The following is a 12150-nucleotide window of genomic DNA, read 5'->3' as shown; positions in this document are numbered from 1 at the left end:
TTTCTATGCAGTACTTCAGAATTTTAGTTTTAATTTTAGACCATGCATATCAATCAACTCATTTTTTTATTAACACATAAGGAGATGTTATTTGATTCTGATATTTAATTTTTTTAAATGTATTACTATTATCATAATTAAAAAAGTTGCTATTAACTTGTCAGTTGTCAGTTGTGTTTATTGTTGTTTCCTTAAATAAAAAAAAGGAATATAATTAAGTCATTATTTAGCAAAACCATCCTTTATTTGTTTCTATTATCTAAACAAAATACGAGGGGAAAATAAAAAGTATGGAAGCTAAGCATAACTTATCTTCTCAGTTCTCATGTTCAGGAAACGAACACATATACCAAATACGTGGCTGAGGAGCTTTCTCTGAGTTCTGTCTCATAAAACTGTGTGCTTTTCTGGTTTCATTCAAAGCTGTGCTAATGGAAACATAGCAAATGATCTTCCCAACCAACCCACATGGCATCACTTTGTCTAAACTCATTACCAGTACCACCATCTTCTCATCCTCGCAAGCCAACAGAAACTTCTCTTTCTTCTTTTTCTTCTTCTTCCTCTTTCATTCTTGATAACAACAACAATCATAGCACCCTGAAATCCATTGTTGTCAGTGGAGACCCCCCAACTTTTGTTTCGGCTCCTGGTCGCAGAATTCTTGCTGGTTTGGTTTTCTTATTCCCAGTTTGCTTTTGTGGCATCTATTTGGTTTTGAATATGCTTAGCAAACAAAGCCTTGGGTTGTTCTTTTGTTATTGTTGCTTTAAAATAAAAGAAAGGAACGTGAAAGCTTCAAATGAATGTTATGTGGCAATTGGGTTTTACCATATTCAGTACTCAGTGGTAATGTTTGAAGATGATGTTTTTGGCTAAATGCTTGGAATTTCTCATTTGATCCTGATACTTGTGCAATCATTTTATTCCCTCCCTTCAGTAAAATGGAGTAAAAACTGCCATCCAAAGGCACTATAATGGATTAAAAAATGTATGATTAGGAAGTAGTGACTAAAATGAGTAGTTTCTAAGTATAGGGACTAAAAGGTCATTAAAACTTATATTAATTTTAATGGTGAAATATGGATTGTATATCTACTTGTGTTGGTCTGAATGTAAGAGACTATGGTCCCTTAATTGTATGGTTTTTGTGTTTGATCTTGTTTCCATGTGTATGGAAAAATATTATTAGGAGTTTAGACATTGGTAGTTTTTTATCCTAATATATTTGTCTCTCACGATGTAGATCGAATGGACTATGAATAATTTTTAAAAGAAGAAAAAGAAAACCTTATATGCAGCTTAATGTTTATCCGGGTTAAAGTTGAACTCAAGTGTTGTTGACCTTTTTCAAGCTGATGCATAAATCTGTGTTCATCTTTGTTTTTGGATTTTTTTATTATGAAATCTCAAGGGTATCTCTCTTGGTCTTCAGTATTTCCTGATGGATGCTATATAAATCACAAATGCTGAAATGTACTTCTTTAATTGTTACTACTAATTGTTTTTGTTGACTTTTGTAGTATGGATAATTATTTGCAGCCTTAGATTGTGGAACTTTAATATACATTCGCAAAATCAAAGTGATGAATAGTTTCTGTGGACAGGATAGTGTCCTGTGATTAATTCACTATCTTGATGATGTTCTTGTTGATCATTTTCTGATCTTGTTTTGATTTTAGTTGCATGATGTCTTATTGAAGCTAATTTTCTTGCATAGTTGGAGATCTACATGGAGATCTTAAGCAAGCTAGGTCTGCACTTGAAATGGCAGGTGTATTGAGCTCTGATGGTCAAGACTTATGGACTGGTGGAGAAACTGTATGCTTACTGTTTCTAAAAATGGATTGCTCTTGGTTTTAATTAGAATATCTTATGCTATTTAATATAGTAAAATTGTTGAAACTTGAAAGGACTAAGTTTATGAAATGCTCAAACTTGTAGAGATGAAATCAGGGAATCTTTATTGTCATCTACTATCTGCACTTCTGGCAAAAGTAAAAAAAGAAAAAAAGGTTATCATAAAAATGAGAGATTTTAACATATGAATTTATTTTTTCTCCATGTACTAGGTGTTGGTTCAACTTGGAGATATACTAGACCGAGGTGAAGATGAAATTGCCATCTTGTCCTTGCTGCGGTCATTGGATAAACAGGCGAAAGCAAAAGGTGGAGCTGTGTTTCAGGTTTGTCATTTGTGACTTTGAACTTCAAAAGTTTTAGTCATTGGTATATAGAGTTATAAAGCATTCAAGTTACTATCTCTAATAACTGAATATTACTGACAACATCACCATGGAGATGACAATTCCTCATGCATTATAGCATGGCTTCCCTTATCATTATTATAAAGTTTCTGTCATGATCAAAATCAAGTATTAAGCAAAAATTATTTGTAAAATCTGAATTCTGAGGAAACTGGTTCATTATTTTTCAGCTGTTATGTTTCTGTTAAGTAATTATCCATAACTGAATCTGCTTCATCTAGGTAAATGGAAATCATGAGACCATGAATGTGGAAGGGGATTTCAGATATGTTGATTCTGGGGGATTTGATGAGTGTAATGATTTCTTAGAATATGTCAACGGTTCTGAAGATGACTGGGAAGAAACTTTTACTGCTTGGGTTGATGTCTCTGAAAGGTGGAAAGAAGATCGAACAATGTCAAAAAGTTATTGGGGACCTTGGAATTTATTGAAGGTACTATAAATTTCTGTTTTTCTTTTCTCATGTACTTCTTTTAGTCTTTATTTTTTACTGTCACTAAGCATAAATTCCTCTGTAAACCCAGCAAAAAAAAAAAAAAAAAAGAACAAAACCGAAAGAAAGAAAGAAAAGAAATCGTATCCTTACCCCAAACCAACAAACTAAGTACTTGTTGTGAACCAGCTATCCTAAAATTAGGGCAACTTTAGATCACATGGTTACAATATTTTGATACCAAGTCATGAACCATTTACCCCCAAAAACTTAAACTGTTCGGTGAAAGCACATGAATTTTTTCATCCCTTCACAGTTATGATTTGCTAAACAATCAAATGTACATTTTACAGATTTAGGAGTTTTTCTTTGTCTGTGTGTGATGAACTGAAGGGAAAGAATTTGAATTATAATAAAATAAATTAGTAATTTACATAATGAGATATTTTGAACTCATTTTATGATATATATATATATATATATATATATATATATATATAATCTGGAATCAATAAGTACTCTTGGTAAAAAGCTAATAAGGAGCATCTTAGAGAGCCATATGACTATGTCCTTGTATCTGGGTTCATAAAGAAGTATTTTGTCAACTGAGAAGTACAAGATAAGTTTTTTCATAAGGAAAATTGCACCCATCTCCCCTAAGATTTGTTTAAATGACACACACCTCCTCTCTAATTTTTTAAAAATCACTCACCTCCCTTATAATAACATTATTAGTTAAAGTGAGAAAAAGAGAAAAAATAAAAGTTAATTTATATTTTGTCAATTATATACGTGTCTATCATTTTTTTCTGAATTACATATATGTTTTGTCTTCTTTATGAAAAATTCCATTGCTCTTCAATTTTGAAATAATTTCTCAGCTCGTTCTTTGAAATTGTTCCTTGAAGTTAATATATTTTTTAAATCATAGCACAAATGATAATTAGAATTTAATTTCGAAGTTAAAGTTAAGTAAGAGTGATAGAATAGAAGATATATGCTACTATAGCTTTTATTCTATCAAAGAGATCAAGTCTCATTCAATTGTTGACACTTGCATTAATAATTTGTTCTCTCTTAATAGTGTGCAAATGGTATTATCTTGTATATGGAGTTATATGTGTCACTTAGATAAATCAATAAGGGAAACTAGTGTTCACTTAAAAACTAAAGGAGAGGTGTGTGTCTTTTAAAAAGATTTTAGGAGAGGTCAATGCAATTTTTCCTTTCTTATATATATATATATGAACTTTATGTTATTCACTAATTCAAAATATGATATTTTATTATTGTTTTTCTGATGAGATTTTCCAATCATTAGGACAGAGGCAAAAGGGAGTCATTGCCAGATCAATACTCTTTAGACCCGGTGGGCTTCTTGCACGTGAGCTTGCAAGGCATTCTGTTGTACTTAAGGTCAATGACTGGGTCTTCTGTCATGGTGGACTTCTTCCTCACCATGGTAAATATTTTGTGACATTTTTTTTCTTTTGTTTAACTTGAGATGAATTTTTTACTTGGGCAAGTATCTACTATAATGCTATTGTTGCCTGTTTCATATCTGTTATTCCTTAATTCCGAATGCCTGATATTATTTTCTTCTCCCTTTATAGTTGCATATGGCATAGAAAGGATGAATAAAGAAGTGTCTGAGTGGATGAGAAGTCAGCATGAGAATGACAATACTCTCAAAATGCCTTTCATTGCCACTAGGGGTTATGATAGCGTTGTTTGGAATCGTTTATACTCAAGAGACAATCCAGATTTTGTGGAGTATCAGGCTAAACAGGTAATTATACAGATTACATTGTAATAGTATTTTGTGCTGCTTTATCAAATGTTTTTTTGTCCAATTTACTTGGTTACTTTCTTTAACTTGTTTTGTGAGATCCTTAGCAGATTAATGAAATCTGTTTCAAGCTGGCTTGGATTGAAATTTTGAAACTAAATTTGATTTTCAGGTATGTTCTGTTCTTGAGGAGACACTACAAGCAATTGGTGCCAAGGCAATGGTGGTCGGGCATACTCCTCAAACTATAGGTGTAAATTGGTAAGATGTATCTTTAAACATGGTTAAAATAACCTTAAGTTGTCCAAAATCTTGATAATTTTCACCTTACTTAATTGAATTTTAACTTAAATGGCAAATACAATATCTAGGTATTTCAGTGCACTGTGAATGGAATAGTCCTATTAATTGAAATTAGTTCTTTGCTTCCTACAGTAAATACAATTGTAGCATATGGCGCGTAGATGTTGGAATGTCCAGTGGAGTTCTTAATTCGAGACCAGAGGTAAAACAAATCCATGAGCATAATTTCCTTACTTAATATTGATGTCCCTCAGTTAAACATTTATACGTATGAGTCGATAGAAGTCAAATACTTATAGTTATATACTAAATATTATAAGATATAATCACATTCTTCTCAACCATTCTTCTGGATTTCCCGGTGATCACTTCCCATAGAAAAGGCTTGGATTTTTGGTGGGGAAAGTGGCAATGTTATTTAAACCATGTAAATAACGAAATTCAATTTATCATGTCAGTTCCTGTTTCTTTCAGATCTTGATTGACTTAAAAAGTTAAAAATAATTTTTGAAAGTTACAATTTAGTTCATATTTTCCAGGTTCTAGAAATTATAGACAATGAAGCAAGAGTCATAAGGTGCAGAAGGGACAGACACGGTGAACTTCATGCTCCTGCATATACTTAAAGAAGACAAACAAATTATTTAACAGGTATACCAAACTACAAGTTGAGAATTTAATCATGGAATTTTATTACTATTTAGAAATTTATTGATTTCTCTTTTTTGATGAATTTATTGAAAATTTGGTTTTCAATGAGCCTCAATAATACTGTTCCAACCACGTAGCCCAAATCACCTTGGGAATAAATAAGGCTTGATTCATGTTGTGTGCACCTGTTCAGCATTGTGGTTATTCCATATTTCCATGTCACGTCTTAGGATCTTTTGAGGCCTAGTCGCCTCATCCTATGCTTTAAATCCTTGTGTGAAAAAGCCTCAAAAGTTAAAATAATTTATTTTATTGTATATATAAGCCTGTTTTATGTAGTTTTGACCCCATGTCAAGCATGAATATGAACTCAAATGGCTGACTACCAAAGTAGAAGGGTCATTTTCATTTTCCCTAGATGTTTGTTAATTTCTTTTTACTATCTTTCAATGCTACTTTGAATTGTTATTATTAATAATTCCCATCTCGTTTTGAACATGTTGTGGTTCTTGGAAATAGATGTCAAATTATCCATGGGAATGCATTATGGTGGATATTTTATCTCTAAAAAATTGAGTGTTTAGCATATTAGTCACTTAGTAAGAAATAAAAGCAAAATCTCTATTGATAAATTTCTACTGTGCTTTTTCAGGAAGCAGGAGCATCCAGCTATTGAGGTCCAACATTGGCAAATTTATGCTATTGACCTATTCAAGTCACTATTAGTTGTTTGCTTCACACAGAACTAGAGAAAACAGGAAACAGTACCAATTTTGACAACCAAAAAAATCCTATGAGAAATTCCAAGCCAGACATTCATGTTTTCAGTTAGATGTAGTCTCTGTTAATGGCTTGAATGCTTGAGGCAAGCAAGGTGAGAATAGGGTGTACAACAAGGGGAAAGAAGGAAAAATAAAAAAGGAGAGTAAATAATCCAAATATTGTACTTATGAATCCGTCCCTGTCTAAATTGCTCAATTGTTTGGGCTGATCAACCCCATGTGACTGCATCTAATTTCCTCTGTCACTCTAACTAATGATACTTGTTCTATTTCAAACTCTTGACATGACTCACCTCTTTACAGCATTTTGTGAATTAATGAGTATATTTTGTGTATTTTGAAGGATCTTCATTGACTAAACCAAACCACTCAAAAGAATCAATGTTCGTTAGTTGTTTTAAATTGTTTTGAATCATTGAAAATGATAAATATGTGATTAAATTAATCTTAATCACAAATTTACAATAGATTGCATGTTATAGAATGTGAAATGGCTTTTTATAGTACACCAAATGGGCCAATAAACTGAGCAATCTAATAGTTTAGTTTGTCGATAAACATTACTAGTTTGCTTTTTTATAGAATGCGTCAACCAAACATATTCATTGAAATAACATTAAATATAATATTTTTTGGAATAAGATTTTCAAGAATAATATTATACCGTGAAATAATCGCTTTCTAATGAACTTGAATTGGACCGATGTGTGTAACTAGCGAATCAGTCTACTGATGTATAAATTATATTTTAGTCAATTATTTTTTACCTACACTACACTACTTGTTTGATATTTTTTGTGTTGAACTATTTTAAATGGTTTTCTGTCATTTTTTCTTAGATATGTGTCTGGGTATATAATTATGTCTTATCTCGTCCTTTCGTATGTGGTTGTACATTCATTATAATATATTTATTTACATTACTCTTTTTTTTTTCTCTACTTAAATTAAAATATTTTGAATAATAATATCCTTAAGAGTTTTTCTTCTACAAGAATTTTTAAGAATTTTTCATAATATCTAATATCTTTCAATCTATCCTTTATATATATTTCAAAATTCAATTCTAATATTTAAAAATTATTAATAATTAAAAATAATTGTGTCATTAATATTTTTTGTGCAAAAATATCTATTCATTATAAATTATGATTTAATAAAATATACTTTTAAGGTATACATTACAAACTAAAATACTAATTATTCATTTAAAGCCCAGCATTCTATGAAATTTAACTTAATTTTATATTAAAAAAAGAGAGATAATTGTTTGAACTCGATAGAAAATTTGTAGTCATAAACAACCCTCACTATCTTTCCCCATTTTAACAGTAGCTTGTAACCCAGGTAATTTTTCCATTAATTTCCCCGTAAATTTATAATATTAGTTTTAAAAATCCGTAGTATGAAACCTCCAAATTTTATATCAAAATAATTTTTTAGTGTAGTTAGATAACTACCAAGAATAAGTTTTACCCTCTAAAGTCATGGTAATACCATGAAAAATAGAAATAACTAATGATGGTCTTTGTCTTCACCATCCAAAAAAGAATAATTATTTCTCACCGTTAAGTCTAATACAAGCATCCCATTCCAATTATCTTTTAAGGTTGTATAATTCTCATTATATATTGAAAATAACACCATAGAATCAGCACCCAGCTCTTGGAAATCTTAAATAACCCACGACGATTGTCATCTAATAAAAAAAATATGGAATGAGCACAATAAGGTCAAACCTGACTTCTCAATAGAGGAACTAAAGTAGAAAGGATAGAAGGTAAGAGATAATAGTTTATGACATCAAATGAAAACCCTTAATTTTCAGAATATCAAATAATCTTTCACATAATTAAAACTTACAGCTGCATGAAACTAAGGAAAAAATTTCTTGTGGTGTTTTCATGGAATAATATGTTCTGTCTAAATGAAACTAGCAAAAGGCTAATCCAGGGGAAAAAATCATAATTAAAACTGACTGTGTGTACAAGATAATAAGTTCTCCATTCGTAGGTTAATCCGGTGCGTTCTGTATATTATTTGGGGTTAGAACCCAAAACTTGAAAAGGTTCGCTAGCTCAGCCCCCGTTTGTAGCATTTATCATTTTTTGACAACAGAATCATCTATAAAGGAACCGAAGAATGATGAATATTCTAACTGTTATTTAGGTGACAGTGCCAATGTCTCTCTGCTGATTGAAATCTTGGAAAAAGGACTTTCCGGCCTCATATGTAGACCAGCAAATAGCAGCTGCAGGAGCATGAAAGAGCATCCTTGGAATCCACCCTCGCATAAGCCCTCTGTATCCATCTTTTTTCACTATTGTTTTAATAACATCCCCAATTGAACCACTTTGGAACCTATCACAACCGCAAACACCCTGCACCACCAACCATCATGATTCATGTCAGGATGAACGAAAGGAAAGATAATAAGGGCTTAATAAAATTGCCGTTTGATTCCCCCTATCATCATTCATATACGCTACCAAATTCATATAATAAAAGTTGTTAATCAATTTCCAGATAAAGTATCAACTTGATCAAGATCAACCACCATATTACACAATTTAATAATAAAATTATGACATGAGTGCTGAAACCTCAATCCAATTTGGAACGTTGTTGTTTTGATTGGAAAATATTAGGTTCCTCTGATGCATGATCTAATAAACCTATAATAATCCCTATATAAGAAATGAAAAAAGATGATATAAATTATAAGGATGCTGATCTACACAAGAAGATCTTGCCAACTCCTCAGCATATATATTATTCAATAGAATCACACAATGAACTCATTCATTAGTACCATCATCAGCATCATTCCAATTCAATGCCATTTAGTCTGATTAAAGCTCTAAAATTGATGGGATCAAGTGATTGGGTCAATGGTTTTGCATAGAGGTCCAAGGTTTATTTTCCTTAGTGCCAAATTAACAGCACTAAATTTCAATAAATTTAAAAAATGATATGATGGAATAGAGACCCTTGCATCTTTCTCATTAGGGATGGGTCCACTTGGCGGACATTGGGGACAATTGCCCCCACAAACTCTAAAAATTTTCTTAACGTACATGTGTAATTATAAATTGCTCGCATAGTTTGAAATGCAGTATAAACAAATTCATAATATAAGTATTGCCCTCAACAGATTTTTGAGTATAGCCCCCACAACATCCGTCACCTCGAGATCTGTAACTGTTTCTCATCCTCTTACCATATTTCCTACCGGTTTCCTTGACTGTTGGTCATCACTTTCATAACTAAATCTCTGTTGAAATTCCTTTCTCTATTTTTTAACTCAGTTCTCGCCCCTCACATATGCCAATGGATCACTTGAATATAACTCTTCTCTTATTATGTCACTCGGGTATAATTCACAGTCTAGGTTTTATCATCTCTCTGCATTAAAATTCCGCAAACATAAGTAGAATCATATCTTTAATGTTGGTTGATGGGCATTATACCAAATGCCACAAGTGTCTAATATGCAACATAAATTTTTATAATTATGATAATGATAATAAATATGTCCTTAAATAAAATACACCAACACTAGAAGCCTTCCAGCACCCACTTTCATTTCCTTACTATTTAGACAGAGGATGACAATTCATCAGTGAGAGTGAATGATAACAAATCCTACACAACAGAGGTGATTTAGGAAAAGAACTAAGAATGCAGCAAGACAGCCCAAACTCTCTGCAGTCCTAAGGAAACAGACACAAGAGAAAAACACAACTCATTTTGGAGCACCCGAGGCAGCATTTTGATCCCCAGTGTGTCCCATTGCTCATACCCAATCCCTCTCCCAATAAGTGGGGTTGGCAACAAAAATCAATCAACTCATTGGCCTTTCTCAAAAACCAACTCCAAAATCACAGTTAAACTACAAAATGTTCCCCCAAAATTTTCTAAAGTCATCCTCCACCCATTTTAACCAGACTAGTTTCCATTGGATTCACTCTTTCACCTAGCCTCTGTAATGCAAGAAGAATAACATCATATGAAAACCCCCACAAAAGCACAAAGAAACTAGTCCACGGAACTAGCATTACCAAAACGTAATTGCCCATGGATCTAACATTACCAAAACCTAAGCTAAAACAATTATCCCATATTTGCAGAGATGGAATTAAAGTAAAGGTAATAGTGTAATACAAAACCTAAAAGTCTCATTCAAATGTAATTATCAGTTTATCACACTCTCAAGTTTGATCAACCATTCCTACCCACTTCTTTTCTCACAACCAAAGCCACATTATGCATATATATACTAACTAAACCATAAATGCAAGTATTAGCAATTCAAAATTCTAGTAACCAATACACAAATGGTTTTAAATTGCGGTTGCGGTCGCGGTTGCGGTTGCGGTTGCAGTTACTGCGGTTGCAGGTATTGCGGGTATTGCGATGCAGATTGCGGCTATTGCGATGTGAAATTATTAATTATTTTCACTAAATATAAAAAATTTATAATTATCAATATATATTTTATTTTTAAGGATTTATATATTTTAATTCCTTTTTTTAAAAATATTCTATTATTTTAATGAATAATTTAATTTATTTTAAAATTATAGTATCAATTTATCGTATTGGGGATGTATTGCGGTGCATTGCAGATGTGTTGCAGACGCAACACCGTTACGTTGCGGAAAAATGTGTGATTTCCAGTATCATCGCAATTGCGGTCCGATGCCGTTGCGGACAAGGCCGCAACAGCAATATTGCGGCCGCAACAGGTGTTGCGGTCCGCAATTTAAAACCATGCACAATACACATCCTATCCATCCTACTTCTAAAACTACAATGAGGAAGAAAACATCAAATCTGAAAAACAACAACAGCAATTATACCTGACACTGCAATTGAGTTTTCACAACATCAAGCGGCGTGGTAACCGCGGCAGCCAAAGCACCAGCAGCAGCCCCGGCGGTGGCGTGCACCACCAACCGCTCGTCGTCGCCGCTCCCCGGCGAGACCTCGTTGAGGCCGCGCTTGGCGGCCTCATAGGTGGCGAAATGCACGGCGGTGAACGGCGCGTTCATGAGCACGGTGGTCCTGTAAGAGGCGTAGAACGCCCTGAGCCCTTCCTCGGCGGTGACCCTCCGGACACAGTCCAGCACCCCCTTGTAGCCGCTGTTCCCCAATTGCAGCCTCTGCTTGACCATGTCCATGGGCGTGAACACAGCGTCGCTGGCGACGGTGGCGCAGACGCCGGAGGCGGCGTGCGCGGCGGCGTTGTTAGGGTTTCCATCGGAGAAGCGGCGCTTGCAGGTCTCGTAGACGGAGAAGTAGACGGCGTGGGCCGGGCCGGCGCCGAGGCCCATGGCACCGATGCCGCGGTAGAGAGCGGACGGGCCCTCGGATTGGAGAATAGAGCTTAGGGCCCGACGGACGGTGACGGATTTGACGGGGCAGGAGCCCAGGGCCTGCATGTGGGTCTTGACGGTGTCAACGGGGAACATGGCCATGTGCTCGACGCAGCCGGCGACGGATCCGGCGATCATAAACTGCCAGAAGTGGAGACCGTCGTGAGCTGAGACCGTTAAGTCGGCGTGGAAATCGGGGCGGAATTCTGGGTTCTGGAACTTGGCCCTAGCGTCGGTGGCCATTATTGAATAAGAAAAAGGAAATTGAATGAATTAAAAACGAAAGCAGGGCGAAGAAGAAGAAGTAGCCACTAGGGGATTCTCAGTTATTGCTCCGTGGAAGGTGTGGAATCGCAAACGGAAACGGAAACGGAAACTGTTGTTACTTTCTTTCAAGGTGTGACTCAGTGTGGTGATTTTTGATTTGTGATAAGGGGTTTTGGTAAGTCTAAGACGGAGGCCAATGGTTTCGTCCCAGACTTTGCATCTCTACGCGCTTCATAACTTAATTTACATCTTAGGGTTCCACCTTCCAACAATTTGGGA

General features: G+C 34.4%; 2 protein-coding genes across 2 annotated transcripts; one reads left to right on the top strand and one right to left on the bottom strand.

Annotated features, from left to right (window-relative positions):
- The first annotated feature begins 308 nt into the window (after positions 1-308).
- SLP1 (Calcineurin-like metallo-phosphoesterase superfamily protein) lies at positions 309-6561 on the top strand. The gene is made up of 10 exons (XM_020351982.3): positions 309-670; positions 1721-1821; positions 2073-2186; positions 2489-2701; positions 4028-4163; positions 4315-4490; positions 4663-4751; positions 4926-4995; positions 5333-5444; positions 6097-6561. Exons 1-9 carry the CDS (start codon positions 469-471, stop codon positions 5417-5419), a joined length of 1188 nt encoding a protein of 395 aa, XP_020207571.1. The 5' UTR covers positions 309-468; the 3' UTR covers positions 5420-5444; positions 6097-6561.
- Positions 6562-8020: 1459 nt separating this feature from the next.
- LOC109792568 (uncharacterized) lies at positions 8021-12150 on the bottom strand. The gene is made up of 2 exons (XM_020351993.3): positions 11089-12150; positions 8021-8607 (listed from the first exon to the last, which is right to left on the bottom strand). Exons 1-2 carry the CDS (start codon positions 11845-11847, stop codon positions 8392-8394), a joined length of 975 nt encoding a protein of 324 aa, XP_020207582.1. The 5' UTR covers positions 11848-12150; the 3' UTR covers positions 8021-8391.

Source organism: Cajanus cajan, chromosome 9 (genome assembly GCF_000230855.2).
Source record: "Cajanus cajan strain Asha chromosome 9, NIPB_CcT2T_4, whole genome shotgun sequence".
Taxonomy (NCBI): domain Eukaryota; kingdom Viridiplantae; phylum Streptophyta; class Magnoliopsida; order Fabales; family Fabaceae; genus Cajanus; species Cajanus cajan.
This window is presented reverse-complemented; position numbering and strand designations above follow the sequence as displayed.

Bases quoted from the DNA above. Each gene is read 5' to 3' on its own strand.
- SLP1 (XM_020351982.3), top strand. From the start codon at position 469: ATGGCATCACTTTGTCTAAACTCATTACCAGTACCACCATCTTCTCAT. The intron at 2,187-2,488 runs GTTTGTCATTTG...TGCTTCATCTAG, and splicing joins AAGGTGGAGCTGTGTTTCAG to GTAAATGGAAATCATGAGAC. The intron at 4,996-5,332 runs GTAAAACAAATC...CATATTTTCCAG, and splicing joins TTCTTAATTCGAGACCAGAG to GTTCTAGAAATTATAGACAA.
- LOC109792568 (XM_020351993.3), bottom strand. From the start codon at position 11,847: ATGGCCACCGACGCTAGGGCCAAGTTCCAGAACCCAGAATTCCGCCCC. The intron at 8,608-11,088 runs GTATAATTGCTG...TTGGTGGTGCAG, and splicing joins AAACTCAATTGCAGTGTCAG to GGTGTTTGCGGTTGTGATAG.